Source organism: Hemitrygon akajei, chromosome 3 (genome assembly GCF_048418815.1).
Source record: "Hemitrygon akajei chromosome 3, sHemAka1.3, whole genome shotgun sequence".
In the NCBI taxonomy this organism is placed as follows: Eukaryota; Metazoa; Chordata; class Chondrichthyes; order Myliobatiformes; family Dasyatidae; genus Hemitrygon; species Hemitrygon akajei.
Window position 1 is genome coordinate 37,091,772 of NC_133126.1, and position 27,024 is coordinate 37,118,795.

Consider the following 27,024-nt stretch of genomic DNA (forward strand, 5'->3'; position numbering starts at 1 on the left):
GCCAGATCATTAATGTACGATCTGAGACGTAACAGACCCAATGCTGACCCCTGCAGAACATCAGTGGTCACCAGCAGCCAACAAATAACTTGTAAATTTTACTCATTTACTCTCCTCAATGCTTTTGTTGAATATTCTACTTTTTCTGTTTTACATGTTTCTGTGTAGTTTTTATTCTTTAAGATGTATTTGATCATTCTTAGTCTAAAACCAGTGTACTTGACTAAAACACAACAGCTTCTATACTATTTAGATTGATGGAAATTGAATGTTTATGACATATGATAACTACCATTAACAGAACAAACTGAACACTACAATTCTGTAAAGTAGTTTCTGCACACAGGGTGACCATGTAGCTCATCATGTCCATGATGCCCCTTTCTCCTAGCTTGTAAGTTTTGCTTTATCAAATAATCCATTCCCTCTAGAAGTTTACAGTGGAACCTGTCACATTGGCAGGCAGTGCATTCCAGATTCCAGCCATATGTTGTATTCTCTCTTTATACGTGTGACCTCTCGTCCTCAACCACTCCATCATCCACTCTGTTTAGACCCATCAATATCAAATCTTTTCTCAGCCTTTACTAAAGAAAACAGCCCCAGACCCTCACATTTACCCTTGTAACTATTATCCCTCATCCTAGGAACCTTTCTCGAAAATCGTTTCTGTGACCTCTCCCTGATGGTTTCACATCCTTCCTATAATGTAGTGACTGCAATTGAACACAATATTTCAGACAAGGCTGAATAAAAGTTTCTGCTTTTGTATTGTGTTTTTATTGATTTAAAAACCCCAAATTGTGTATGTCTTGTTAAACCTGCCCTGCATTTTCAACAATTTGTGTACACGTACCCTTGGGTCTCTCTGTTCCAGCATTCTTTTGAGAATAATAAACTTAAGTAAACTTTGCCATTCTTTCTACTATACCATGCATCTCTGCTCATTCCATCAGTCTGCTTCCTTCTGCAATCTATGAATACCCCGCTCTGTTCAAAAATATAAGCAAAGGTTTCTCATTCAGTTCTCATCAATCCTATTTCCTTCCTTGTACACCCTGCAAATTTATATTAAAATGTTTCAGTTTTCAACATCAATGCTACTTTGAAAAAGATTTTTCCCTTTGTCCATCATAAAAGTAGTGCAACAGTCCACTGGAAGGAATGGTGCCAGCAAAAGATGCCTGTCTGAATTGTTTGCAGACATTATTTTGTCTAAATCTGCAGAATATCTTAGTGTTACTCTTGAGAAAGGTCAACAAAGATATTCCAAATAATGAATCTTATTGGGATTGCCATTCATTTTCATTTAAAGATAAATGTAAGATTAGCATCAAAATTTCTAAAATTGCAGATAAAATGCATTCTTTTAATCAAAATTAAGCTTCTAGGCGTGAGTAATGTTGAAATGTTGCTTCCTACATTGAGTGATCTTGAAAAGAGGGTTTAAAGAAAAACAAATATTAATGTTGCATATATTTCAACTCTGATTTATGGTAGGTAGTAAAATAGTCATAACTGAATTAATTTGCTTTTTTCTGATAGGAATCATTAGCGATAGGTTTGTATTTGTAAACCAAGAGAGAGGACAATTTGAATTTTGGACAATTGCTTTGTGGTATGATCAGTGTCTCTATTTATCTACCTTTTAAGGCTTAAGTGAGACAGCATCGTCACCTAATGATGGACTTGCTTCTACTGATGAAAGTGACTTGTATAAAAATATCTCCACCACAAGCAATTCTCTTCCAAAAGAGATGCTCGTGCCAAACTCTCAGCCTTCTGATACCCATGAGATCTCAACTTGTGAGCCACAAACTTTAGAAAGTGAAAATGAAGTTATTGAACAGGAAACCAGTCTGGAGCCCTTAACAAATTTGCCACATTCATTAGCATCGCAAGTAGAATCTCCTGAAGGTTCAGCATCAATGGACACTGAATCTCAGGCTGAGAACTCTTCCCCTGATCGAACTGTTGAAGATATAGAAAATGTGGGACTCAATGACTCTGAAATTTCCTTTCCTGTGGAATATGAAAAGTTTTGGAAGGTGGTTGAAGACAATCCCCAAGACTTTACAGGTTGGACGTATTTGCTGCAATATGTAGAGCAAGAGGTGAGTAAATTATACAAAATTTTAAAAAATGTATGGTCAAAGTGCAGTGTGTTGTCATCTTTACACTGAAAACTTAGTTCTGCAGCTATCAGAATTTTTATTGCTGGTGCTAATAAGTTCCTATTAATTGAAAAATGTGGTCCATAGCAAACTAGATAATTGTCAGACATCATTTCAGACAACTAAATATGTTCATTTGGTGATGTATTGCCATTGCATCACTGTAAGATTTACAATGAAGATTTCATTAAGGTTCACTGCTGAGTCTTTTGGTAATTTCAACCATAAGACAAATTGGAGTAAATTCTGGTTATCTTCTGTGTCAATCTTCAGAGGTTTGCATGTGAAACAATAAATTTGAGAGTTTCTCTGTTAAAATAGTTATGTTATAGTTAATGGTTGTTCTGTAGTTATTTGGGTTTATATTAAAGCTCTGCAATTTGGATTAAATAACTATAGAGATCAGAATAAATCTTTGTATAGGCAGTTCCCAAGTTAAATAAGTGTTCTATCAATGAGCCTTTTTTCCCATAAGTCAGAAATTCTACAGCTACCCATATTATATCACTCCACATACATTTTCTATAATTTCATTTTATCAAATATTTTTTGAACTTGCTGAATGCTCTGCTTAATTAAGCTGTTGGAAGGTATAGTGGATCCATTTGTTAATGAATACCACAACACTACTGTTTCTTCTTCTGGTGGCTAGGAAGTAGAGATCATGTTCAATGTTGATACTTCTTTTAAAAAAAAATCTTTTTTTGTATAGCTGATTATAATAATAATGCCATGGCCAGGTGTGGTTGTGGGAATTACATAATTGCTTTGTTGGTCAAGTTCAACTTTAACTAGATGAGATTTCAGCATGTATTTTAAAATACAATATACTTCATGTTATAAACACAAGAGATTCTGCAGATGCTGGAAATCCAGAGTAACACACTCAAAATACTGGACAAACTCAGAAGGTCAGACAGCAGCTAAGGACAAGAATAAGCTAAGTTGATGTTTTGGACCAAGACCCTTCATCAGGACTAGGAAGAATGGGGGAGGAAGCCAGAAAAATGTGGAGGAGGCTGAGGAGTACATGCTAGCAGGTGATAAGTGAAGCCATATGGGGAAGAAGGGAGGTGGTTGGGTGGTAAAGTGAGAACCTGGGAGGTGATAGGTGGAAAGGTAAAGGATTGAAGAAGGAATCTGACAAGTGAGGAGAGTGGACCAAGGGGGAAAGAGGAGGAGGAGGGGGGACACCAGAGGGACATGATAGACAGGAAAGGAGAAGGGGTGAGAGGAGATGGGGGAGAAATTACCATAAGTTAGAGAAACCAATGTTCATGCTGTCGGGTTGGAGACTATCCAGACAGAATGAAGTGTTACTTCTCCAACTTGAGAATAGCCTCATCTTGGCAGTAGAGGAGGCCATGAGCTGGCACGTTAGATTAGGATTGGGCATAAAATGGTTGGCTACCAGGAGATCCTGCTTGTTGCAGATGTAGGAAAGATGCTTGGCAAAATGGTCCCCACAATCTACATTGGGTCTTACCAATATTGAGGAGGCTGAAACAGGTGCAGTAAATGATCCGGACAGACTCACAGTTGAAGCATTGTCTCACCTGGAAGGACTGTTAGGAGCCCTGAATGGTCCCAAGGGAGGATGTGAATAGACAGGTGTAGCACTTTTTGTGCTTGCAGGAGTAAGTGCCGGGAGGAGATCAGTGGGGATGGGCAAATGAATGAGGGAATCACAGAGGGAGCAATCCTGTGGGAAGTGCAGAGTGGTGGGAGGTGGGGAGTTAAAATGTGTTTAGTGATATCCTGCTGAAGATGGCAGAGGTTACAGAGAGTATTTGTGGATCTGGAGGCTCATGGGTTGGTAGGTAAGGACAAGAGGATGGGAAGATGGGGTGAGGATGGATGTCTGGGAAATGGAGGAGGTGCAGATGAAGGCAGCATCTTTCATGTGGCATGCTTGAGAAGAAGTTACTGTGGTTTCTCTTCCTTATTGTTAGCTGTAAGCATTTCTCTAACTGATAAATACTGTTTATTATACAGTTTATGCAAACCAGACACATTGAATTTGCACCAGCTGTTGTTGGCTTGTATGATTTTCTGATTTTAGCCTAAATATCTGCAGATTGCTTTCATGCAATAATCTGTTTAAATAAATGTTGGTGTTCTAGAAAGCATTTTTTAAATGAAGAAATTAGAGTGAATTGACTAGATAAAGATGTGGGATAGAATCTGTCAGTCTGCATTTGCTCACTTTTTATTGGCTGCAGAAGTTTTGGAGGATATTAAGTTGCACTTTATGTATATTGGTTCATTCCATACTATCATTACATTCTTGGTTCATCAAGATTTAGTCCAATTAATGCAGTATTTCAAACAGCAGCCTCATTCTTCAACAGACTGTCTAGATTTTGTCTTGGTGGAAAATGTGTTTTGGCATCCCAGTCTTTCACTCAGTTGTGTAAATCTGGAATTTAGGTTAACCCTTGCTCCGGAGTGAAAGTGCTCTGGATAGTTGAAGCAACTAACTACATCAATGTTTAATGTAAGCCTAGTGTAGAATACTCAGCTCAATTTTATGTTTGAATAAATTCTACTTCTTATTCGCACTTTTGGCTTGTCCTAAGAATTAAAAGATAATGTAAATTGGATTCTTCTGTGGTTGGAATACGGGCTTTACAGATAACAGCAGTTGCTGCATTGAATTGTTGCTTATGAAGATAAACTATTTAACTAATTAAAAAGTGCGTAGTTGTTACATCAATTTACAAAAGGTGTATCTCGGTGATTAATGTTGAATGGAAATCTAAGCAATTGAATTGTAAATATAACAAATCAAAATGCAACCACATAAGTGAACTCAGCAAATGAAGAGGTGCCCGAGAGGTAACGTTTGTGTATAATGTGTTGAAAATAAAACTTAAAACATTTTTTTAATTTTACAGAACCACATTCTGGCAGCCAGAAGAGCCTTTGATCAATTTTTATCTCACTATCCATATTGCTATGGCTATTGGAAAAAGTATGCTGATCTTGAACGACGCCATAACAACCTGACAGAGGCAAATGAGGTGAATGATTTCTTGTAACTTTGTCCCTTTATTTGCATTTCACTTTTAATTTGGCCATGTCTCAGATTACTACAAGCCATATTCTACTCAAAAGACTAAAGCAAACCATGTTTGTAAGAGGTTTTGAGATTTTGATTTTGGCTTTAGTTAATAATTTATGGTCTCATCCACTTTTTCAGAGTTAAAATAAAAGAAAATATTTTCCCTTAGCAGTTTTCAGCTAATGTCTTCTCTCTTTGTTAACAGGTTCATTAGTACTACAGTTTGTCAAGCTTTGCAGTGCAAATCAATGCAATTTAACAAGTAGGGCAGGGCTTTTCTGACAGTTTTACTTGGGTGCTATGATTTTAAACCCAATTATTTTTCCCTGTATTTACGTTAATGTTTTTGTTTTTGCTGAATTTTATTACATTTGTGGTTAGAGGCTGTCAGTGATGTTCTAATGGGTCTGTGCCCTATGGTCTGTACCCCAAGCCTGCCCTACCTTGTCAGAATGCAGGAGCCATCTCACACTCTGAAGATCAAGGCTGTACGCGTGGAGAGCAGAACATTGTGATGTTCTTACCACCCTCCACATAATGGTAATGGATGATTATTCAAACAAATTCCTGGAAAGTAACATTTTCAGTATACAGACTCTGCTGGTGGTTTTTTATTACATTTATTTCAGAAATTACTAGAAACTCTTTGTCACAGGTGTACCGACAAGGACTACAAGCAATTCCTCTTAGTGTTGATCTTTGGCTCCACTATATCAATTTCTTGAAGGAGACCTTGGATAGTGACAATCCAGAGACTGATGCAAGAATAAAAAGGTAATATTGGATTCATACCTGTACTTTGGTATGAATACATGATAATTCAATTGGTAACTTTCACCTGACATCAGTAAATTTCATTAGAATAAAAATTTAAGCTGGAAGTTTTATTTGATTCTAAGTATATTAACCATCAGCTTCATAATTCATAATATTTTGGAACTTATCAACATAAAGGTCTTTCCTAGTTTCTTTGTTGGACAGCAAGGTATAACTTAAAATAGGTCAGACTTTTATAACCTTTGGTCATGAGATTGTTGAGTTTAAGTGTTTTATCAGCAGCTTATGCTTGTCTTTCACAGTGAATTTTATCGCATTTAAGAACATAAAAAATAGGAGCAGGAGTAAACCATCTATAGAACGTGGTTGATCTGGCCATGAACTCACCTCCACCTACCTGTCTTTTCAGATGACACTTAATTCTCCTGCTATACAAAAAATTCTGTGTCTTAAATATTTCTAATGAGCCAGTCCCCACTGCCTCCCTGGGCAGAGAATTCCATAAATTTGTAATTTGCTGCGGGAAAACTATTCATCTCCATCCTAAATCTCTACCCCTGAATCTTGAGGCTAGGTCTCCTAGTTTGAGTCTCACTTATCAGTGGAAGCAATTTTCCTGTTTCTGTCTTATCTATCCCTTTCATAATTTTATGTTTCTGTAAGATTGCCTCTCTTTCTCTGAATTCCTGAAAGTATAGTCCTTTGTCATGAAGGCATATTACATTTTTAGCAGAAAACATTCCAGTAAAGTTTCAAATGAGGCTAGGAAGATCTGAATTCTTACAATTTAAAATTATTTAGGCTAAATAGCCATCTATTGTAAATAACAATGAGGCCTCTAAACAACAGGAAAGAAGTATCTCCTGCAGTTGCATCGGTTACTGGTGTAAAAGAGTGAGTATTGCTGGAGATAGAAGAGGAAAAGCTCCCTTTGAAATGGAAGGAGAGAAGGAAAGTGTGACTGGTGTTTTATTTATGTTGAGGATGTTAGAAATTATGGAAGATAGACAATTGAATCTATTGGCTGAAGGGGTAGCAGAGGAGGACAAGGAAAATAATTGCCTTATATCAGATTGGGTTAGAGATGCAAGATGGATTAAAAGGCCAGGGATAGAATTGGTCGGTTGTGCATGAAGTTTCTGATGCAGAGAGTGAATTATCGCACTACATGGGATTTTTAAAATCATTTTTTGATCAATGCTATGTCAGAGTGGCAGAAACTGATACGTAGAGGTCTTATTATGTCATTGAAAGAGGCCCTTCGGCCCAACTGATCCACTTCTGTTTGTCCCATTTGCCCACGTTTGGCTCATAACCTTCTCACCCCTCTCCTCCGTGTTGCTGTCCAAATGCCTCTTAAATGTTGCAATTATACCTACCTCACCCACTTCATAAGACAATAAGACATAGGAGCAAAATTAGGCCATTCAGCCCATCAAGTCTGCTCCACCATTCCATCATGGCTGATCCTGGATCCCACTCAACTCCCCACACCTGCATTCTCATAATATCCTTTGCTGCCCTGACTGATCAGGAAACTATCAGCTTCCACCTTAAATATATCCACTGACTTAGCCCCCACTGCATCTGTGGCAGAACATTCCACAGATTCACTACTCTCTGGCTTAAAAAAACCTTCCTCTTACTTCTGCTCTGAAAGGTCACCCCCTCAATTTTGAGGCTGTGTGCTGTAGTTCTGGATACTCCCACCGCAGGAAGCATCCTCTCCACATCCACCCTTTCTCATCCTTCCAACATTTGAAAGGGTTCAATGAGATCCCCACGTATTCTCTTAACTTCCATTGAGTCTAGGCCCACAGCTGCCAAACACTCCTCATACGTTAACCCCTTTGTTCCCAGAATCATCCTTGTGAATCTCCTCCGATGACAGCACATCCTTTCTGAAATGAGGCCCAAAACTGTTGGCAATACTCCCAAGTGCAACTTGACCAGTGTCTTGTAACGGCTCAGCATTATCTCCTTGCTTTTATATTATATTCCCCTTGATAAATGCCAACATTGCTTTTGCCTTCCTTAGCACAGACTTGCACGAGGACTCCTAAGTTCATCTGCAACTCTGAAGTTTGAACCTTCTCCTTCATTATGATATACTTCCCAAAACTATTCCATCTGCCAAATTTTTGCCCATTCTTCCAATTTTCTAAGTCCTGCTGCAATCGGATTGCTGCCTCAGCACTATATCCTTCCACTTATCTTCATATCATCCACAAACTTTGCCACAAAGTCTGGCAGCTCGTTCTAGGTGCTCAGTATCCTATGTAAAGAAGTTGTCTCTCGGGCCTAACCCTAATGGTGATGGTGGGAATGAGAGTGCAGAGATTAAGAGATAGACTGGTATTTTGAGTAGAGTGCCAAAGGAATAGGCATTACAGACCATGGCATAGTTTTATTGTTAGTATCTGGGCCTAATAAAATAAAATTGTAAAGTTGTCTGTCACCACCCATGAGTAGATAGATAGATAGATAGATACTTTATTCATCCCCATGGGGAAATTCAACTTTTTTTCCAATGTCCCATACACTTGTTGTAGCAAAACTAATTACATACAATACTTAACTCAGTAAAAAAAATGATATGCATCTAAATCACTATCTCAAAAAGCATTAATAATAGCTTTTAAAAAGTTCTTAAGTCCTGGCGGTTGAATTGTAAAGCCTAATGGCATTGGGGAGTATTGACCTCTTCATCCTGTCTGAGGAGCATTGCATCGATAGTAACCTGTCGCTGAAACTGCTTCTCTGTCTCTGGATGGTGCTATGTAGAGGATGTTCAGAGTTATCCATAATTGACTGTAGCCTACTCAGCGCCCTTCGCTCAGCTACCGATGTTAAACTCTCCAGTACTTTGCCCACGACAGAGCCCGCCTTCCTTACCAGCTTATTAAGACGTGAGGCGTCCCTCTTCTTAATGCTTCCTCCCCAACACGCCACCACGAAGAAGAGGGCGCTCTCCACAACTGACCTATAGAACATCTTCAGCATCTCACTACAGACATTGAATGACGCCAACCTTCTAAGGAAGTACAGTCGACTCTGTGCCTTCCTGCACAAGGCATCTGTGGTGGCAGTCCAGTCTAGCTTCTCGTCTAACTGTACTCCCAGATACTTGTAGGTCTTAACCTGCTCCACGCATTCTCCATTAATGATCACTGGCTCCATATGAGGCCTAGATCTCCTAAAGTCCACCACCATCTCCTTGGTCTTGGTGATATTGAGACTTTAATTAATGAAAACGGCTTTGAGAAAATATTGAGGAATATTTTTGATAGCAGTACAGTAGTCAATTCCTTTTTTTATAAATATTTAAACTTCTCAATTATAACATAGCTTTATTCTATGATAATTCAACTTATTTCTTTCTCAGATCCTCTTCAGTCTTGCCAATCAGCACAACCAACAGAAGGTGATGAATTTATACTTGGGCTGTGGTCAGAATTGTAGGCAATACTTCTGAAGTATTTCTAAAATGAGCACAAATGGTTGCTGAAACTTTAATTCAATGTATTTTGACCATAAAGATGCATCAATTAGGTACTTCAAAAAAATACAGGAATGTGGAAACTTATGGTTACGACAACAAACTTAATAATTTCTTCTGTGTTCTTACAGTGTGTTTGAACATGCAGTGTTAGCTGCAGGAACTGACTTTCGTTCAGATAGATTGTGGGAAACCTACATTAACTGGGAAAATGACAGAGGAAATCTGCAAGAGGTGACAGCAGTTTATGATCGTATTCTTGGTATTCCAACACAGCTCTACAGTCATCACTTCCAAAGGTAAGGTAGAATTAAAACTGAAAACCATTCATATTTATACTTTAAATTAATTCCTGCTATTGAAAATATTCCTTCTTTTTGAGAAATGAAAATAAATGCCAGAGTAATAACAAAAATTTAGAAATGGGAAATAAGAGCAATGTTTGTTAGTTACATATGGAAAGTGGACTCTTCTGTCCTGGCAGACAAAATTTAAAGAAGCCGCTGGCACAGATTCCATCTTTTTAATGGCTTTTTGTTGCAGTTTATCTGTGTTAGAATTTTATTGTTGTGGACACTGTTGTATTATGTTGGGCTGTTCCTGAGTGCCAAACGATTCCACATAACAACAATTTCAATTTTTAAATTCCTTTGTTTCATGACTGATACCATCTGCAAAAATCATTAAGAAATTAAATTCAAGAGCTGTGGTAAACTTCAAAATATTTTTTAAATTCTCCATATTCTTAGTAAATTAAAAATTGTAATAGTTTATTTTTATTTTTGTGCATAAATTATACTACATTCAACAAAGGATTAAATGTGAAATTCACAATAAACTGAATCCTCAGGGTAGGAAATCTCCTATAGTGTATCCCAATATTTTGTATTATAAACTGGAACTTTCTTTCCTAACTTTTTGTCTGGTAATAAAAAGGCTTATTGTTTGGAGATAGCCACAGTGTAAATGTTGCTGCTGTTTTTCAGGTTTAGAGAGCATGTTCAGAATCACCTGCCAAAAGATTTAATCTCTCCAGAGGATTTTATTAAACTGCGACATGAGCTGGCATCCACAAATGAACACTTTGACAGTGATGGTACTCCAAGAAGCAATCCAGTAGCTGCAATTGACATAAATGATCCTGCTCAAGTAATGTGAACTACATAGCAATTAGTCTGAATGTTTTGGATAACTTTGAGAATTTTCAAATGCATGAATGTAACTAACACATTGTTAGACATTAATTAAATAGTCATAAACTTGTTCTAGTAGTTTTTTCCCCCCAAAGTTCTGTTGTGCTACCTTAGCCATCTGACCCCAGGATCCTTGACTCCAGTTCTATTTGAAATGCTATTGGTGTTGTGAGGCACTCAGATCTAAACCATAGACAGAAGAGTGGAATTAGGCCATTTGGCCTGTCAAATCTGCCCTGCCATTCCATCATGGCTGATTTATTTTTCCCTCTCAACCCCATTCTCCAGCCCTCTCCTTATAACCTTTGATGCCCTGACTGATCAAGAACCTATCTATCTCTGCTTTAAATACACCCAATGACTTGGCTTCCACTGTCATCAGTAACAATGAATTCCACAGATTTACCACCCTCTGGCTAAAGAAATTCTTCCTCATTTCTGTTCCAAAGGGATATCCTTGTACACTCCATATAACCATATAACAATTACAGCTCGGAAACAGGCCATCTCGGCCCTTCTAGACCGTGCCGAACGCTTAATCTCACCTAATCCCACTGACCCGCACTCAGCCCATAACCCTCTATTCCTTTCCTGTCCATATACCTATCCAATTTTGCTTTAAATGACAATACTGAACCTTCTACTGGAAGCTCATTCCACACAGCTACCACTCAGTAAAGAAATTCCCCCTCATGTTACCCTTAAACTTTTGCCCCCTAAGTCTCAACTCATGTCCTCTTGTTTGAATCTCCCCTACCTGTCAATGGGAAAAACCTATCCACGTCAACTCTATCTATCCCCCTCATAATTTAAAATACCTCTATCAAGTCCCCCTTCAACCTTCTACACTCTCGTATTGGAAACCTGTTTTTTGCCTTATTCACTGATGGTTAACATGTAGGTACAACAAGCCAAAGTGTATGTTGGCCTTAAATACATTTAGAGTACATTGTTGCAGTTATCCAGGGTCCTGGTGAGACTACACTTGGCATATTGTTGCTAGGTCGAACATTGCTAGTAAGGAATTTTTTATGATGGATAGAATGCTGCAACAAAGGTTCAACAGATTGATTCCTGGGATTCTGGGTTTGTATTCTGAGGAAAGATTGAGCGAACTGGACTAGAATAATTGGAAGAATGAGAGGAAGTCCCAGTATAACAGACATTCTTTCACAGCTTGGTGGGTTACATAGTTAATATTTCCTCTGGCTGGGGTGCCTAGAACTAGCAGGCCAGGCAGCATCTATGGAAAAGAGCAAACAGTTGATGGTTCAGGCTGAGACTTTTCATCAGGACAGATGAAGGGATCTCGACCTGACACTTCGACTGGTTACTGTGGATGCTGCCTGGCTTGCTGAGTTCCCCCAGCATTTTGTGCACATTACTTTTGTTTCCAGGATCTCCAGATTTTCTGTTGTTTGTGTCTGGAATCAGGGTCACAAACCAGCCTAACTGTACAAATGAGAAGAAATTTCCTCATCTGTGTGTCCAAGGCGGCTTTGGAGGTGGTGTTAGTGTATATATATGGATATAAACAAAAGCAGCAATGCAGGAAAGTTTACTAAGATGGAAGACTAGACGTAATGACAAAGTAACATTAAGGAGTCAATGGGCTGATACTCTTGTATTTTTATTCTCCTTTCCTCTCTTTACACACTTCAACTTTTTTATTACTTTTCACTTAAAATACCCCATTTTCTGTTTTTATCTTTTCGCCCCATATTTTTGTTGTTGTTTTGTTTTATTCCTCATTTTCTCTTTATTTCGATTTATTTATTATGCACATCGCTTAGAGATTCTGCATTTGTGTAGCTGTCCATAGATTATTAGACTGGTCTTCAGATTTCATGAATGTTTACAGAATGTGGAATTGTATGCATCCTTTCTACCTCATTTAATCTCTTTCAGGTTGGTTTTCAGTGTTTTAAGTTTGAGAATTTCTTATACTCCTTTTTAGATTGTTTCTGAAATAGAAAATATGCGCCATAGGATTATTGAAGTTCGTCAGGAAATATATAATCATAATGAAAATGAAGTTAGCCGAAGATGGGCATTTGAGGAAGGAGTAAGTATTTTTAACAGAACTAAATAGTAACAAAAGCAAGTTAACTAATATTTCTTAGCATCTATAAGTTGTATTGTCTGGAAGATTTCTAAGATTTTTCAAGCATAAATTTGAGGTGAAAAGAAAGACTAATTGTTGTAACTGTGACTAAATCACTGGAGAAACTGATGGATGTTACGACAAGCAGACATGCTGTTGGAGAGCCTCTTGGTAGTCTCCCAAACTCAAAGTTTTGTACATCAATGTTTTGTACTCTTAAGAACAATGATAACAGCAGATGTTTTGATACAATTTATCATATGTACATCAAAGCATGCCATGAAATGTGTGGTTTTTATTAATAACATCAAAGATGTGCTTGGGGTCAACCATCAAGTGTCTCCACATTCCAACACCAACATAGCATGCCCACAATATTCAACAGAATGACAACAGAGCAAAACAAGATAATAACAGTGAAACAAAGCCCGTTTCTCAGCCTCCCATCCAGCCCCTCACATACACAGGCCTTCAGGCAAGACAGGCTGACTCTGGGCCTCCAGTCCTTGGCCCTGGAGTCATTGGTCCTCTTTCTTGGCCATTATGTCTATGTGGTTGATCCAGGACAGGTTATCGGTTATATTCTCATCTAGGAACTTGAAGCTCTTTAACACCTTCAATGTAAACAGAAGTATGTGTACCTCATCCTTTCCTGAAGTCAATAACAAGTTCTTCTGCTTTGCTGACATTGAGGGAAAATTGTCATGTCAGTAGGCTCTCTCATCTCCTTCCAGTACTCAGACTCATCATTTGAGATATGACCCACTATGGTGGTATAATCTGCAAACTTGCAGGTAGCTGGCCACGTGGTCATAATTGTATAGCGAATGGAGAAGGCTAAGGGTACAGCTTTTTGGGGCGCCAGTGTTGAGGATAATCATTGTGTAGGTGTTGCAGCCTATCTTTACTGATTGAATTCAGGAAGTCAAGGATCCAGTTGCAAAAGGAGGTATTAAATTCCAGCTCTTGGAGTTTGGAGATGAGCTTGCTTGGAATTATAGAATTAAAGGCAGAGTTGTAGTCTAATGTGGGTATCTTTACTCTTCAGATGCTCCAGATATGAGTGTAGGGTCAGGGAGATGGCATCTGCTGTGGATCCTTTTCTACATCCTTGTAGTCTTTAATTCACAGTTGTTCATCAAATCATTCTATAGTCATATTAAACACTTTGCCATCTGCCCAACTGTTATGTGTATATTTTTACTCATAAGTGAGAACTGTTTTTTATTACATTTTTATACTCTACTCATATTACTGGATTACACATCCCCCTAGGTTACTCATACATGATTTGTCTGCTCTTCCTGTACCAGCTCACTCATCACCTGTTTATTTCCAACTTACAGACATTCACTTTACAAATTGTTCTCGGGAATGAAAAACTGTTGTAACCTAGAGATTGCCTGTACAGATATGCAAGTGGGCAACAACTCTGCATACTTCTGTACAGTTTTTTAAATTATTTCAGAAGTCTCCAGCATTTGTTTCCAACACAAACGTTAGGTTAACTGATATTTACTGGTTTTGTTTTCCTTTGTTTTGAATAGAAACATTTCATACAGCACATGACAAGATTAAGCTGTTTTGCCAAGCTTACTTTTAAAGGCAACATGCATTCAATCCTTCAACAGTCATCTGTTCTGTTTAGTCTTTGTGTGATTCTTCTGCCTTTCATTTTAAAGCATTTTAGATCTCAATTTTCAAAGTACTTCTGAATTTGGTACTGCTTACTATTATATCACAACAGCTGTGTTCACCATAAAAAGGCCACTATATGTTTTAAACATAGTCTCACATTTTGTTCAGTCACTTGCACATTGTGTTTAAAGAAACAATGGCAGCTCTAACTATAATTTTCCATGGTTCTATGGAAGGGATAAGAACATAAGAAAACAGGCAAGGAGTTGACTACTGGGTCCCTCAGTCCAGCTCTGCCTTCATCTACCCCTAACTCCTTCTCTTTTGTGCCAGTTTCCTAGAGCCTTTAAATCTCTGATGTTTGAAACAGTATAGGCATCTACTTTGTGCTGCACACTAAGGAACCTGTTTCAATAAACCACCCTTCATTTTCCAAACCTTCAAGAAATATAGATATAATTTCTTGAGCCATGTGATAATGAGTTTATCATTCCAAGAATTATCTTGTGTAATCTCTTTTGGACTGTTTCCAATGCCATAATATACTTACTTAAAGAAATTGATATTTGTGCCAATGATCTGGAAAATATTTTACTCAATTCATGAAGGAGAACATAGCAAGGAAGTTAATCATACAGTTTGCTTTGTTTGTGAATAAATTTCTATCTATAAAATAGGTGCCATTAGCAAGTCGTTGAAGAAATGCTATTTTTTAGATCCAATTCTGTACTTGAAAAGTATATAGATTATATATGAAGTGTTTGGATTGTAAAGAAAGATAGACGAATGTAGAAGAGGATTATGTGTATTTTAAAAAGCCATTTCATTAAGTGTCAAATAGGTTTATTATTCAGTTTTAATAGAAAAATTGTTAGTTTGCTGAACCTCTTGGACGGCTAGAATGGGCTTGGTGGTATTGGTATTAGTTTATTACTGCCACATACCAAAAACACAGTGGAAAAACTTGTCTTGCCATCTGTTGAAACAGATCAAATCATTACATAGCGCATTGAAATAGAACAAGTAAAACAGTGCAGAATAAAATGTAAATGCCTCAGAAAGTGCAGTGCTGCTGAATACAGGGCAAGATCATGAGGTAGAATGTTAGTCAAGAGTCCATATCATACAAGAGGTCATTTAGAGTATGTTAACAGCAGAATAGAAGCTGTCCTTGTACATTTTCCCTGTGACCGCATGGGTTTCCTCCAGGAGCTCCAGTTTCCTCCCACATTCCAAAGATGTACTGGTTGGCTGGTCAATTGGTCGTTGTAAATTGTCCTGTGATTAGGCTAGGGTTAAATTGGTGGATTGCTGGGCAGCATGGCTCAGAGGGCCTACTCCACACTGTCATTAAATAAATAACACCAAGCCATAATGCATCAAGGTAAAATGCTTTCACCAGTGCATGAATAAAAATTTGTAAGAATTGATAGAAACATAACACATTTCTTTGTCCTCCTGAAGGAGTGGTGACTGAGCTTTATTGGGTGTGACATTGATATGCTAAGACCAGGACAGGCCAAGTAGCATGTTCAACAACAAGTTTAACATTTTGTGGTATGTAACAGAAACCAATGGAAAGTCATTGATTTGAAAGTTAAAACATTTTCACTTTCTACCTCTGCTACCTAACCTGTTTAAAAAAAGGGAAAAAATTAAATTGCAAAAACATGGAATGAGATAATTATTCCTGTGAGGGAAATTATCAATTCATGCTTCATTTGCTGAATTGTTTTTAAATTGTGGACTAGCTAGATCCAAATTTTATGTTGGTTAAACTTTTTTTAAAAAGAGTTTCTTTATGTGATAGATTAAACGTCCTTACTTTCATGTGAAGCCGCTGGAGAAAGCACAGCTAAAAAACTGGAAAGATTACCTTGACTTTGAGATAGAAAATGGAACTCTTGAACGAGTAGTAGTTTTGTTCGAGAGGTGCCTTGTTGCTTGTGCTCTTTATGAAGACTTCTGGATAAAAGTAAGTGTCGGTATTTTAATCTTATTCAATATGCTGCTATTTTTACTCAATTATTTTGAAATTATTTTTTATAATCTCAATTAGAACTTAAGACATAGAACCAGAATTGGGCTATTTGGCCCATCAAATCTGCTCCACCATGGCTGATTTATTATCCCTTTCAACTGCATTCTCCTGCCTTCTCTCCATACGTAGCCTTTGATGTCCTGACAAATCTCAAACCCATCAACCTTCGCTTTAAATATAGTCAATGAATTGGCTTGGGTTTCCGCAAATGTTAAGATTATTAAATGTACCTGCTGAATGTTGTGACTCAACGTCCTTAATTTATGAGACGTGCTATAATTTGTAAGGCCTTTATTACTAATGTTCAAATAAATGTTATGTCGTCCAAAATTCGGTCTTGGCATTGAAATTTGAATTTGATAGACCATTACCTTTCAACAAAAGGAGCTGTTATTTACTTCTGACTAGTTACATTCTACAGCAAAATACAGGTTTTTAACACAATCTTTAATTTGAATCACAATGAAAATTATTTACGAGCTTTCTGATATTCTTTCAGTATGCCAAATATATGGAGAACCACAGCAATGAAGGTGTAAGACATGTTTTTAGCAGAGCATGCACAGTTCATCTTTCAAAGAAACCAATGGTTCACTTACTATGGGCTGCTTTTGAGGAACAGCAAGGTAAGCTGCTATAAATCCCCACATCAGCTATTCCATTCATTGGAAGGAAATCCTTGTAGTAACAGGATTGGTATAACTTAACAAGATGATAGTTGTGATACATTGCCAAGCCTAATTTTAAGGATTTTTTGGTATTTCTGTTCACAGGGAACATTAATGAAGCAAGGCGAATCTTGAAAGCATTAGAAGAATCAGTGCCAGGATTAGCCATGGTCCGCCTAAGGCGAGTGAGTCTAGAACGCCGTCATGGAAATATTGATGAAGCAGAGTTTCTGCTGCAGGATGCCATTAAAAACAGTAAAACACCCAGTGAGGCATCTTTCTATGCTGTGAAGTTGGCTCGTCTTTTATTCAAAGTACAGAAGAGTCTTCCAAAGGCCAGGAAGGTTCTAGTGGAAGCAATAGACTTTGATAAGGTATGAATTAAGTTATCTAGAACTCAAACTTTTAAAGCCCATACAACTGCAAACAAGCTAGTGGAGCAGAGTTGTAAATTTCAGTTCTGGTGAAGTTGAGAAGCACTTTACATGTCTGGAAATATTCTGTATTAATAGAATAACACTGATTTTAATAAACTTGTAAATATAACTCTAATATAAAATTTTAAATTAGCAAAATATTTTAGCCAGCTCCTTGTGAAAAATACAGCTATAACTCATTTGCTTTCTAAACCAATTACATCACTTTCAAAACTAATGAGGGTCTTTTCATATTGAGGCTATTTCATCACTACAAGCAAATGCTGCGGAAAAAGGTGAACACTACAAAGAGCAAAGAATGTACTAAATACAGTTGTGTCATGGAACCAGAATGCTTATCTCGTATTTGAATTGAATCACTGAATTGTTGGATAGTTCAACTATTGATCCAATAGTTGGATTTATGGGCAAACATGCAGTATGTTTAACTCCATCACTGAATAACATATTGGAATGACACAATTTCAGAGTTATTTCTAAAATATAAAGTTTCTTTTGCTTGACTTTTATCTATTTTCCCATGTTCTCTCCACACTACCCAGACAATTATCTCCTTATCTCAGTTTAATGACAGCTATGTTTTAAGCCCACTTATTTTATTTGTGAGGTAATCTCATTACTCTCCCCCAACCAAGACATTGAATTGCTAGTGAGAAAAAATGTGCTGTTCAAATTCAAATATTATACCAGTATGAATGCTTCTGCAAAGACAAGTATGGTTAATCATACTGTGAAATGTCAGCATTGTTTTTAATCACTATTGGATTTTAATAAAGTTCAAAGTAAATTTATTGAAGTACTGTACATACACGTCACCATATACAACTCTGAGACTCGTTTTCTTGCAGGCATACTTAGTAAATCGAATAACCATAATAGAATCAATTAAAGCCTGCACCCAACAGGGCAGACAACAGAATGTGCAAAAGACAACAAACTGTGAATACAAAGGCAAAAAAAGAGCAATTGATATCAAAAACTTGAGATGAAGAGTCTTTGAAAGTGATTCCATAAGTTGTGTTCAGTGATGAAGACAAGTGAATGGTTGAGGAGTAATAACTACTCCTGAACCTGATTATCACCCAAACCTGAGAATGTATTGTTGCATGAAGAGAGACAAACTATGGAGACTTTCTCAAATTGCCAGGCTAGGTCTGTTCCTTGAGTTCAGTTACTGTACTCAGTACATTTCCAATTTACTCCTCTGTTAAAATATGCGTAACAGTAAAATCAAGAATAAAACTATTGTAATATTTTAATGTTTTAAAAGCCATTATTGTGATCAGCAGCATTATTAATAGTGAATGTTATGCCTTCTGCAGAATTTAGTACGAATTTATGTGTTAGATAAAAATTTAGTTAAATGTTTCAATCTTAATGTGGAGCATTTCTCTAGGAATTGGTCTTTTTAATTAACACATTTGTGGGCAATTTGAACAAATATATTTACTTGAGCTTTCACTTTCGCCATTCCTGTGTATTTTCAGATTACCTTCTACAGTATTTTGACCCATTGGATCATCTGTAATGACTTTATTCTACTACTATATACCATGCTGTGTACAGCTGGGTATGTTCTCTTACTCCCATCCTGTGACAAAAAATTGCCACAGTCCACCAGTTCAGGATGTGTATTTTCAAAAAAGTGCTGATTTTTATTTTCCCTCCCATTCTCCAGGCTGACTAAGACGAATGCAACTTCTCCATGGAAGCCCAAGTGCAAATTGTTGACAAGACTGGGAATCCAACTCGGGATTCTGACTTGGGAGCTGAACAATTAAATGTAGTCGTTTAGTTTCTATGAAATAAGTATTGCCATATTTTAACTAGGTAGTATTTTGTATGTTGAAATTATTTGGGTAATGCTGGATGATTTGTTTTGATTTTTAGGAAAGCCCCAAACTGTATTTGAATTTGTTGGAACTTGAATATAATTCAGACCTCAAACTGAATGAAGAAAACATTTTGAATGCATTTGACATTGCTGTAAATAGCGCATTGCCTATTGAAACAAGGATTGCCTTCTCCCAGCGAAAAGTGGAATTTTTGGAAGACTTTGGCTCAGATGTGAAAAGGTTACTTTTAGTTTTATTTCTATGAGCATTGTGAAACATAATGTAGTTTTAAATCCATGTGCTTAGTGGTGAACTTTGTGAATGTACCGTATTCGTTTTCAAATTTTTTCTTTTGTTTTTAAAAAGAGTCAAACAGAAGAATGTCCATTTGAAGAATGTAGCATTTTGAACAAATTTCCACGTTTATACTGATGTTATGAGTATTTTCTCTCCCTCTAATCCAAAATCCAAGGTTTTTTTTACATCGAATATAATTTTTTTTACTCGAATATAAAATTCGAGTTTTTATAGGTGAATTCTTGAATATTTTGCGGAACTGGGGAAAATGTCATTGAATGGCTGTTAATTAGTAATTCCTTTTGTGAGAAGCAGAAGTAAGACTATGGAGATAGAATGTTATCAAACGGTTATGTTGATGCATCATTCTGTATACTGTTTAATTCATTTTAAAGATTAGATTGATATCCTGACATGTGATTCACTTCGATCCACATTCCATGTTTGTGATAGCATACAGTATACAACATGAGAACTGAGTCAGAATCCATGGTGACAAGAGCTCATACAGTGCCTGTAAGAAGTATTCACCACCTCCCCCCGCCCCAGAAGGTTTTGTGTTTTATTGTTTTATAACATTGAATCACAGTGGATTTAATTTGGCTTTTTTTTTTACACTGATCAACAGAAAGAGACTTTGTCAAAGTGAAAACAGATCTCTACAAAGCGGTCTAAATTAGTCCAAGTTTAAAACACAAAATAATTGATCCCCTTCAAAATAACACACCAAATTATCGATGGTTCATAAGTCACGCGGTTAGTTAAATGGAGAACATCGTGTGCAGTCAAGGTGTTTCAATTGAATGTAGTAAAAATGCACCCGTATCTGGAAGGTCTAACTACTGGGGAGTCAGTACCACAGCAAAATCTACACCATCAAGAGAGAAAGAACATTCCAAGCAACTTCTTGAAAAGCTTATTGAAAAGCACAAGTCAGGAGATAGATACAAGAAAATTTCCAAGTCTCTGAATATCCCTTAGAGTACAGTTAAGTCAATCATCAAGAAATGGAAAGAATATGACAGCTGTAAATCTGCCTGGAGCAGGCTGTCCTCAAAAACTGAATGACGAGTGTGGGAGGCTACCAAGAGACCTATGACAAATCTGGAGGAGTAACAAGCTTCAATGGCTGAGATGGAAGAAACTGTGCATACAACAACTGTTGCTCCACCAGTCACAGCTTTATGGGCAAAGAGAAAGCCACTGTTGAAATAAAAACTCACATGAAATCTCAACTAGAATTTACCTGAGGCTTGTGGGGAACTCGGAAATCAACTGGAATGAGGTTCTATGGTCTTATGAAACCAAAATTGAGCTTTTTGGCCATTAAGACTAAATGCTTTTGTTGGCATAAGCCAAACACCGCACCTTATCAAAAATATTCCATCCCTACCGCAAAGCATGATGGTAGCTGCATCCTGCTGTAGGAATGCTTCACTGCAGCAGGCCCTGTAAAACTTGTGAAGGTAGAGAGTAAAATGAATGCAGCAAAATACAGGGAAATCCTGGAAGAAAACCTAATGTGGTCTGCAAGAGAACTGTGACTTGGGAGAAAATTTGTTTTCCAGCAAGACAATGGTCCTAAGCATAAAGCCAAAGCTACACAGGAATGGCTTAAGAACAACAGAATTAGTGTCCAGGAGTGGCCATGTCAGAGTCCAGACCTCAATCCAATAAAGAATTTGTGGCTGGACTTGAAAAGGGCTACTCACTCACAATCCCCGTGGAATCTGACAGAGCTCAAGCAGTTTTGTGAAGGAGAATAGAGAAAAATTGCAGTGTCAAGATGTGCAAAGCTGATAGGGATCTATCCACATAGACTCAAGGCTGTAATTGCTGCCAAAGGGCATCTACTATATACTGACTTGAAGGGGGTGAATACTTATCAATTATTTTATGTTTCATGACTGTAATAAATTAAAACCAATTTGTAGTAATTTGTTTTCACTTTGACATGAAAGAGTCTTTTCTATTGATCTGTGTCAAAAAAAAGCCAAATTAAATCCACTGTGATTCAAAGTTGTAAAACAGAAAAACAAACTTAAAAGGGGGGTGAATAGTTTTTATAGGTACTGTATGTGCTGTTATACCCTGCTTTTGATACCAAACATAAAATAAAGATCTCTTACCCTGGGCACAATCTTCAGGTGTGTCCACGTGAGCATTAAATATGGTTATTATATGTTACTGGAGCATTTTGAAGTAAGTGTCAATTTTCAAGAAACAAGTATTTGTCTTAATTCCTTCTCCTAGAATGACATTAGTGGCAGTCTTTGATCTGTTTGAACAAAATGCTTTTTAAGATCTCCTTTGTCTTGGAACAGGCATTAATTGTTTTCTATTTCCCAGACTCATGGTGGCTTATGATGATCATCAACAGCTTTTAAAAGATCAGGAGTCCTTGAAAAGAAAAGCGGAAAATGGGCAAGTATTGTTTTTCTCCCATGAAAATACTTAAATAGCAATAGATTAAAGTTGATTTAGGAATCCAAAATATTAGTGACATACAGTCGTTCTGATTGTGTTAGTTGAATCGTCTCTTTCCTAAGGGACTTCTTTTGGTGTTATCACTGATTTTCTCATCATAAAGGCATCATCAGACAATTTTCGAAACAAGAATTGCCCTTGGCTGAAATGCTCCTTGTGAGTGGTGTACAGAGCATCTAGTTCTTCAGAGACATGAAAATGCTGAAGCTGGAATCTGAAAAAGCAAACAATCTGCTGGAAGAACTCAGTGGATTCAGCAGTAGCTGTAGAAAGAATGAACTAAGCACCTTTTGATGCACATTTAGATAGTGAGAATTGAACCCTATCCTTTATGTCTTAAATGATGACAGATTTTGGTTAGGCAGTGGAATATCGACTAGAAAAGAGAGCCATCAGGCTGTAAGTTCTGAGGCCACCAATGAAAGGTTTTGATTTTTTGCTTATTTTCTAACCTGAGTACAAATATAAAAATGGTGTTTAACTTGCCCAGTCTAATATGATTCTAATAAAGTCATAGAGTTGTGTAGCAACAAAAGGGGTCTTTTTGGCCCAACTCATCCATGCTGACTGATTTATGTTGATTTTAATTCTATTTGCTCTCATTACATCATATCCCTCTTCTCTTTTCCTCTCCAAGTATCTGTCCATATGTTTTTTTAAATGTTTGTATTTTCCTCTGAGAGCTCATTCCAGATATTCACCACCCTTGGATCTCCTTTAAATTTCTCCCTTAAACCTATGACCTCCTGGTTTAGACCTCTCTTTCTCCACCCCCTCTACGTTCCGGCGACTTAAAGCCTTCATTTCCAGGCAATGTTATCCTGACTCTCTTCCGCGTTTTTACTGATGCTACCACATTGTTCCAGTAGTTTGGCAATGAGAGCGGTATACAATAGTCAAGGTGTTGACTGACCACTGTTTTGTTTATCTGGAACCTGATATCCCAGATTTGATATTCATTGTCATGGCCTAAAAAGGCAAGCCTGCTGAATGACACCTTCACTACCCTTTTCACTTATGTTGCCATTTTCAGGGAGCTGTGAACTTGTACTTCAAGGTGTCCTATCCATCGATCATCCTGAGTTTTCTGCCACTTACTGTGCACATCCTGTTTGTTTTTGAATTACCATAATGCTTTGCCTCAGGTTTTTCTGGATTAAATTATCTGGATCTGCCATGGCTCCACCCAAATTTCCATCAGGTCCCTTCATTTTCTTTCATCATATTTTTCACTCTCTACTATTCAATTCTCATATCATCACCATTCTGAAATCTGATGAGATGGGAATAAGTTGTTTCTAAAACATAGTCTTCAATCTCCTGAATCTCCTCACCAAATGTATTAATGAGAAGAGGGCATGTCCTTAATGATGGTTGCTGCCTTTATTGAGGCACTGTCTTTTGAAGATTTCCTCTGTTTCGGGGCTTGTTTCTGTGATGGAGCTGAGTCCACAACAACCTCTTACAGTCCTGTGCATTGACACCTCCATACCAAACGATGATGCAACCAGTCAGAGTGCTCTCCATGGTACATCTAGAAATTTGGATCCCATGTGCTCAACTTTTTGCACCAGTTTACTGTACAACACTTTGTAAAACTGATTAAATACATCTCCCTAATCTTATCTTAGAATGTATTCTTGTAATCTTTGAACATGTAATGTAAATATAACATTTAATTCCAAATTTTCATGGCAAATATCTTTGCTCATTTGTCTAAATTTAACAGGTCAGAGGAACAAGAGGAAAAAAAGCAAAGAACTGATGCAACATTGGACTCTACCCAGCTGATGAGTGGGGACTTGCAGGCTAATTCAGCTGCATATAACTATAATGCTTGGTATCAGGTGGGTAATCTCTGATCAAATTAAATTGCTAAGGAACTAATTTCTGGCATGGAAAGATCATTAAATTTCTTTATCCAGTGTAATATTTTATTAATACTTGTATTGCTGCAATTCTGAAAAAGAAATATTGTCTTGAATTTGGCTATTCTTTCTAACCTCTGGTAATTGGTGACAGAGCAGTGACAGCTGTCCCACAGACCAAGTCAGACATTGATTTTACACACATTGATGCAAATCTCCCATTAAAAAATAAAACTGGTATTCAACTTGCTCAACAGACCCTCAAGAATTTGGATTCCAGTTGTCAACTTCAGTAAGGTTGGGGAGATGATCATGCTTGTGATATTTTATGGCTTCAGATGACATGCAAATTTTGAGATCTTTGAGTCTTGATAATCTAAATGTTAGCCTTTTGTTTGTCTTTAATAATGTTACAAAGACCTAATTCTGTTTTCATATTGAGGAAATGGGCATTTTGTCACGTTAATGGGAAATCTAAAAGATTAAAAGATCAGCAGCTGCAAAATTGTATACTTAAAACAATTTATAGTTTTGTGATCTGTCACATACCTTCCATCAAGCCAAGTAATCAATTCTGGGTTTATAAGAAAGGTCAGCCTTGGGTAACAGAATAGGAATCAGGCTCATTATCACTGACATGTGTCTTGGAAGCTGTTGTTTTGTGACAGCAGTGCAGTGTGGATCATTAAAAACTAAATTTATGATGTAGAGGTTCAAAAATAAATAGCATGAAAGAGGAAAAGCGAAGTGGTGTTCATTGATCTGTGGACTGTTCAGAAATTTGATGGCGGAGGTGAAGAAACTGTTCCTAAAACATTATGTCCCTACGGTACTTGTCCCTAATGGTAGTAACGATAAGAGTTCATGTCCCAGATAGAAAGGATCCCTAATGATGGATGTCGGCTGCCCAAGGTACCAGCTTTTGAAGTTGCTATCTTTTGGGGAGGGCTGTGCTCCAGATGGAGCCAGCTTAGTCCTCAACTCTCTGCAGCTTCTTTCAGTGCTGCATATTGGAGCCTTCATACAAGGCAGTGGTGGAACCAGTCAGAATGCTTTCCACTGCACATCAGTAGAAATTTGCTAGAGTCTTTGGTGACAACAGATTTTATCAAACTTCTAATGAATTATAGCTGCTGGTATGGTGCCTTCGTAATTGCCACAATACGTTGGGCTAAAAATAGGTCCTGTGAGTTGGTTATTTACAGGTACAGTATAGTGCAGAGCAGCCTTTCCGGTCCAGCACCCAGCGGCCCACCAATTTAACCCTTGTTTAATCACAGGCTACTTACAACGACAAGTTAACCTACTAACCAGTACGTCTTTGGACTGTGGGAGAAAACCCACGTTTTCACGGTGAGGATGTACAAACCTCCTGCAGAGGATGCCGGAATTGAACTCTGAACTCCGACTGTAATAGGGTCACACTAGCTGCTGCACTACTGTGTTGCCCAGGGACCTGGAGTTACTCATCCTTTTCACGGCTGATCTGTCAAGGAGGACTGGTGAATGCTTTCCTGACTTCCCCGCAGAGTCTATTCAAGTTCACTTCTGCATGCTTCCTTGGTGCTATGAGATTCTGCCATCAGTGGTATTGGCAGATTTATAAATGGTGTTAGAGCAGTGGGCTAAGCATGCGTCTTTGTGCCTTTGTTGATTGTCAGTTAAGAGGTGTTATTATTATCGATCCACACAGGCTGTTGTTTCCTGATGAATGTGAAGGCAAAGATTGAGTTGTAGAGAAAGATACAGAGACCCAAGTTTTAAAGCTTATTTTTAAAGCTAAGGGGATTGTGGTGCTTAATGCTGTGCTATACTGAATCAGCAGCCTGCCGTATGTATTGCAGTTGTCAGGTACTCCAAAGCCTTGTAGAAAGCTCGTGAGCCAGTGCCATTTTTACAGAAGTTCATAAATTGAAATGTACACAAAAAAATCACTGGGTGTCTATAAATAGTGGACATATCCCCATCCATCATTGGTGAAGCCCCCCCCCCACACTACCACATCCATAAGGAGCACTGTGTAGGAAGGTAGCATCCAATATCAATGACCACCCACCCACCACCACCACCCAGACCATGCTCTCTTGTCACTGCTGTCATCAGGAAGGACATACATCACCAGGTTCAGGAACAGTTATTTCACCTGAACCATCAGGTTCCTGAACCAAAGTAGAAAACTTCCCCTCACCCCAACATTGAACTGATTCCACAACCTTTGGACTAATTTTCAAGAACTCCACAATTCATATTCTCATTGTTATTTATTGTTGCTTTATTAATATTTTGTTCTTCTAATTGGTTGTCTTTTGCACAGTAGTTGCATGCCATCTTTGTGTAATTTTGCTTTGATTCTATTGTGTATTTTTGTATTTACTCTGAATGACCACAAGCATCTTGGGGTAGTATGAGCTGAGATAGAAAAAAAACATGAACGCTGTTTCTGTGAGATTAACACTCTATAAATATCATGTCGTCTTTGAAGTCCAACTTATCGGCAACTGAGTGCAAAAGAGGTGATGGAAGCACTTAAAACTTGCAGCTGTTAAATGAACCATTTCAACCTCATGAAATCTTTTAAAGCAGAGGTATCAGCCTTAATTTTTGTTTGATTCACCTTTAATAAGGTTTTGTTGAGGAATGCCTCAGAGCAGCATCTAACATTATCTGTCTTTAGTTGATTCAACAGTGGCCATCTCCATCTATTCCAAAGCAAGGGTTTATGGCTGAGTTCAGTGTTCAGTTCTAATTGCACTTCATCAGACAATGCAAATGCAACGCAAGTTGTATGTGAACTTGTGCACCGCAAGGGATGTTTGCACAGTCAAGTCGCCTCCAACATCATTCCCTGTTAATGTGCCCAATTCCCCATCGACATCTAGCAGGGATTACCACTGATTTAAAACTCAATCCCAACCAGTCATTGTCATAATTAGAAGTCAAAG

The 27,024-nt window shown here is 37.7% G+C and overlaps 1 protein-coding gene across 4 annotated transcripts in view; it reads left to right on the forward strand.

Moving 5' to 3' along the window:
* Positions 1 to 27,024, forward strand: part of prpf39 (PRP39 pre-mRNA processing factor 39 homolog (yeast)) — a 29,730-nt gene that overhangs the window by 1,433 nt on the left and 1,273 nt on the right. The window contains exons 2-13 of one of the 4 annotated variants that reach the window (XM_073039602.1): positions 1,654 to 2,114; positions 5,072 to 5,197; positions 5,894 to 6,012; positions 9,646 to 9,813; positions 10,501 to 10,663; positions 12,665 to 12,772; positions 16,260 to 16,424; positions 16,990 to 17,116; positions 17,264 to 17,532; positions 19,486 to 19,670; positions 22,077 to 22,151; positions 23,944 to 24,061. In XM_073039602.1, coding sequence (XP_072895703.1) covers positions 1,654 to 2,114; positions 5,072 to 5,197; positions 5,894 to 6,012; positions 9,646 to 9,813; positions 10,501 to 10,663; positions 12,665 to 12,772; positions 16,260 to 16,424; positions 16,990 to 17,116; positions 17,264 to 17,532; positions 19,486 to 19,670; positions 22,077 to 22,151; positions 23,944 to 24,061 — 2,084 coding nt within the window. Of the gene's footprint in view, positions 1 to 1,653; positions 2,115 to 5,071; positions 5,198 to 5,893; positions 6,013 to 9,645; positions 9,814 to 10,500; positions 10,664 to 12,664; positions 12,773 to 16,259; positions 16,425 to 16,989; positions 17,117 to 17,263; positions 17,533 to 19,082; positions 19,166 to 19,273; positions 19,671 to 22,076; positions 22,152 to 23,943; positions 24,062 to 27,024 lie in introns of those variants that run through there. The other 3 variants (XM_073039604.1, XM_073039603.1, XM_073039605.1) reach the window with 3 other exon arrangements.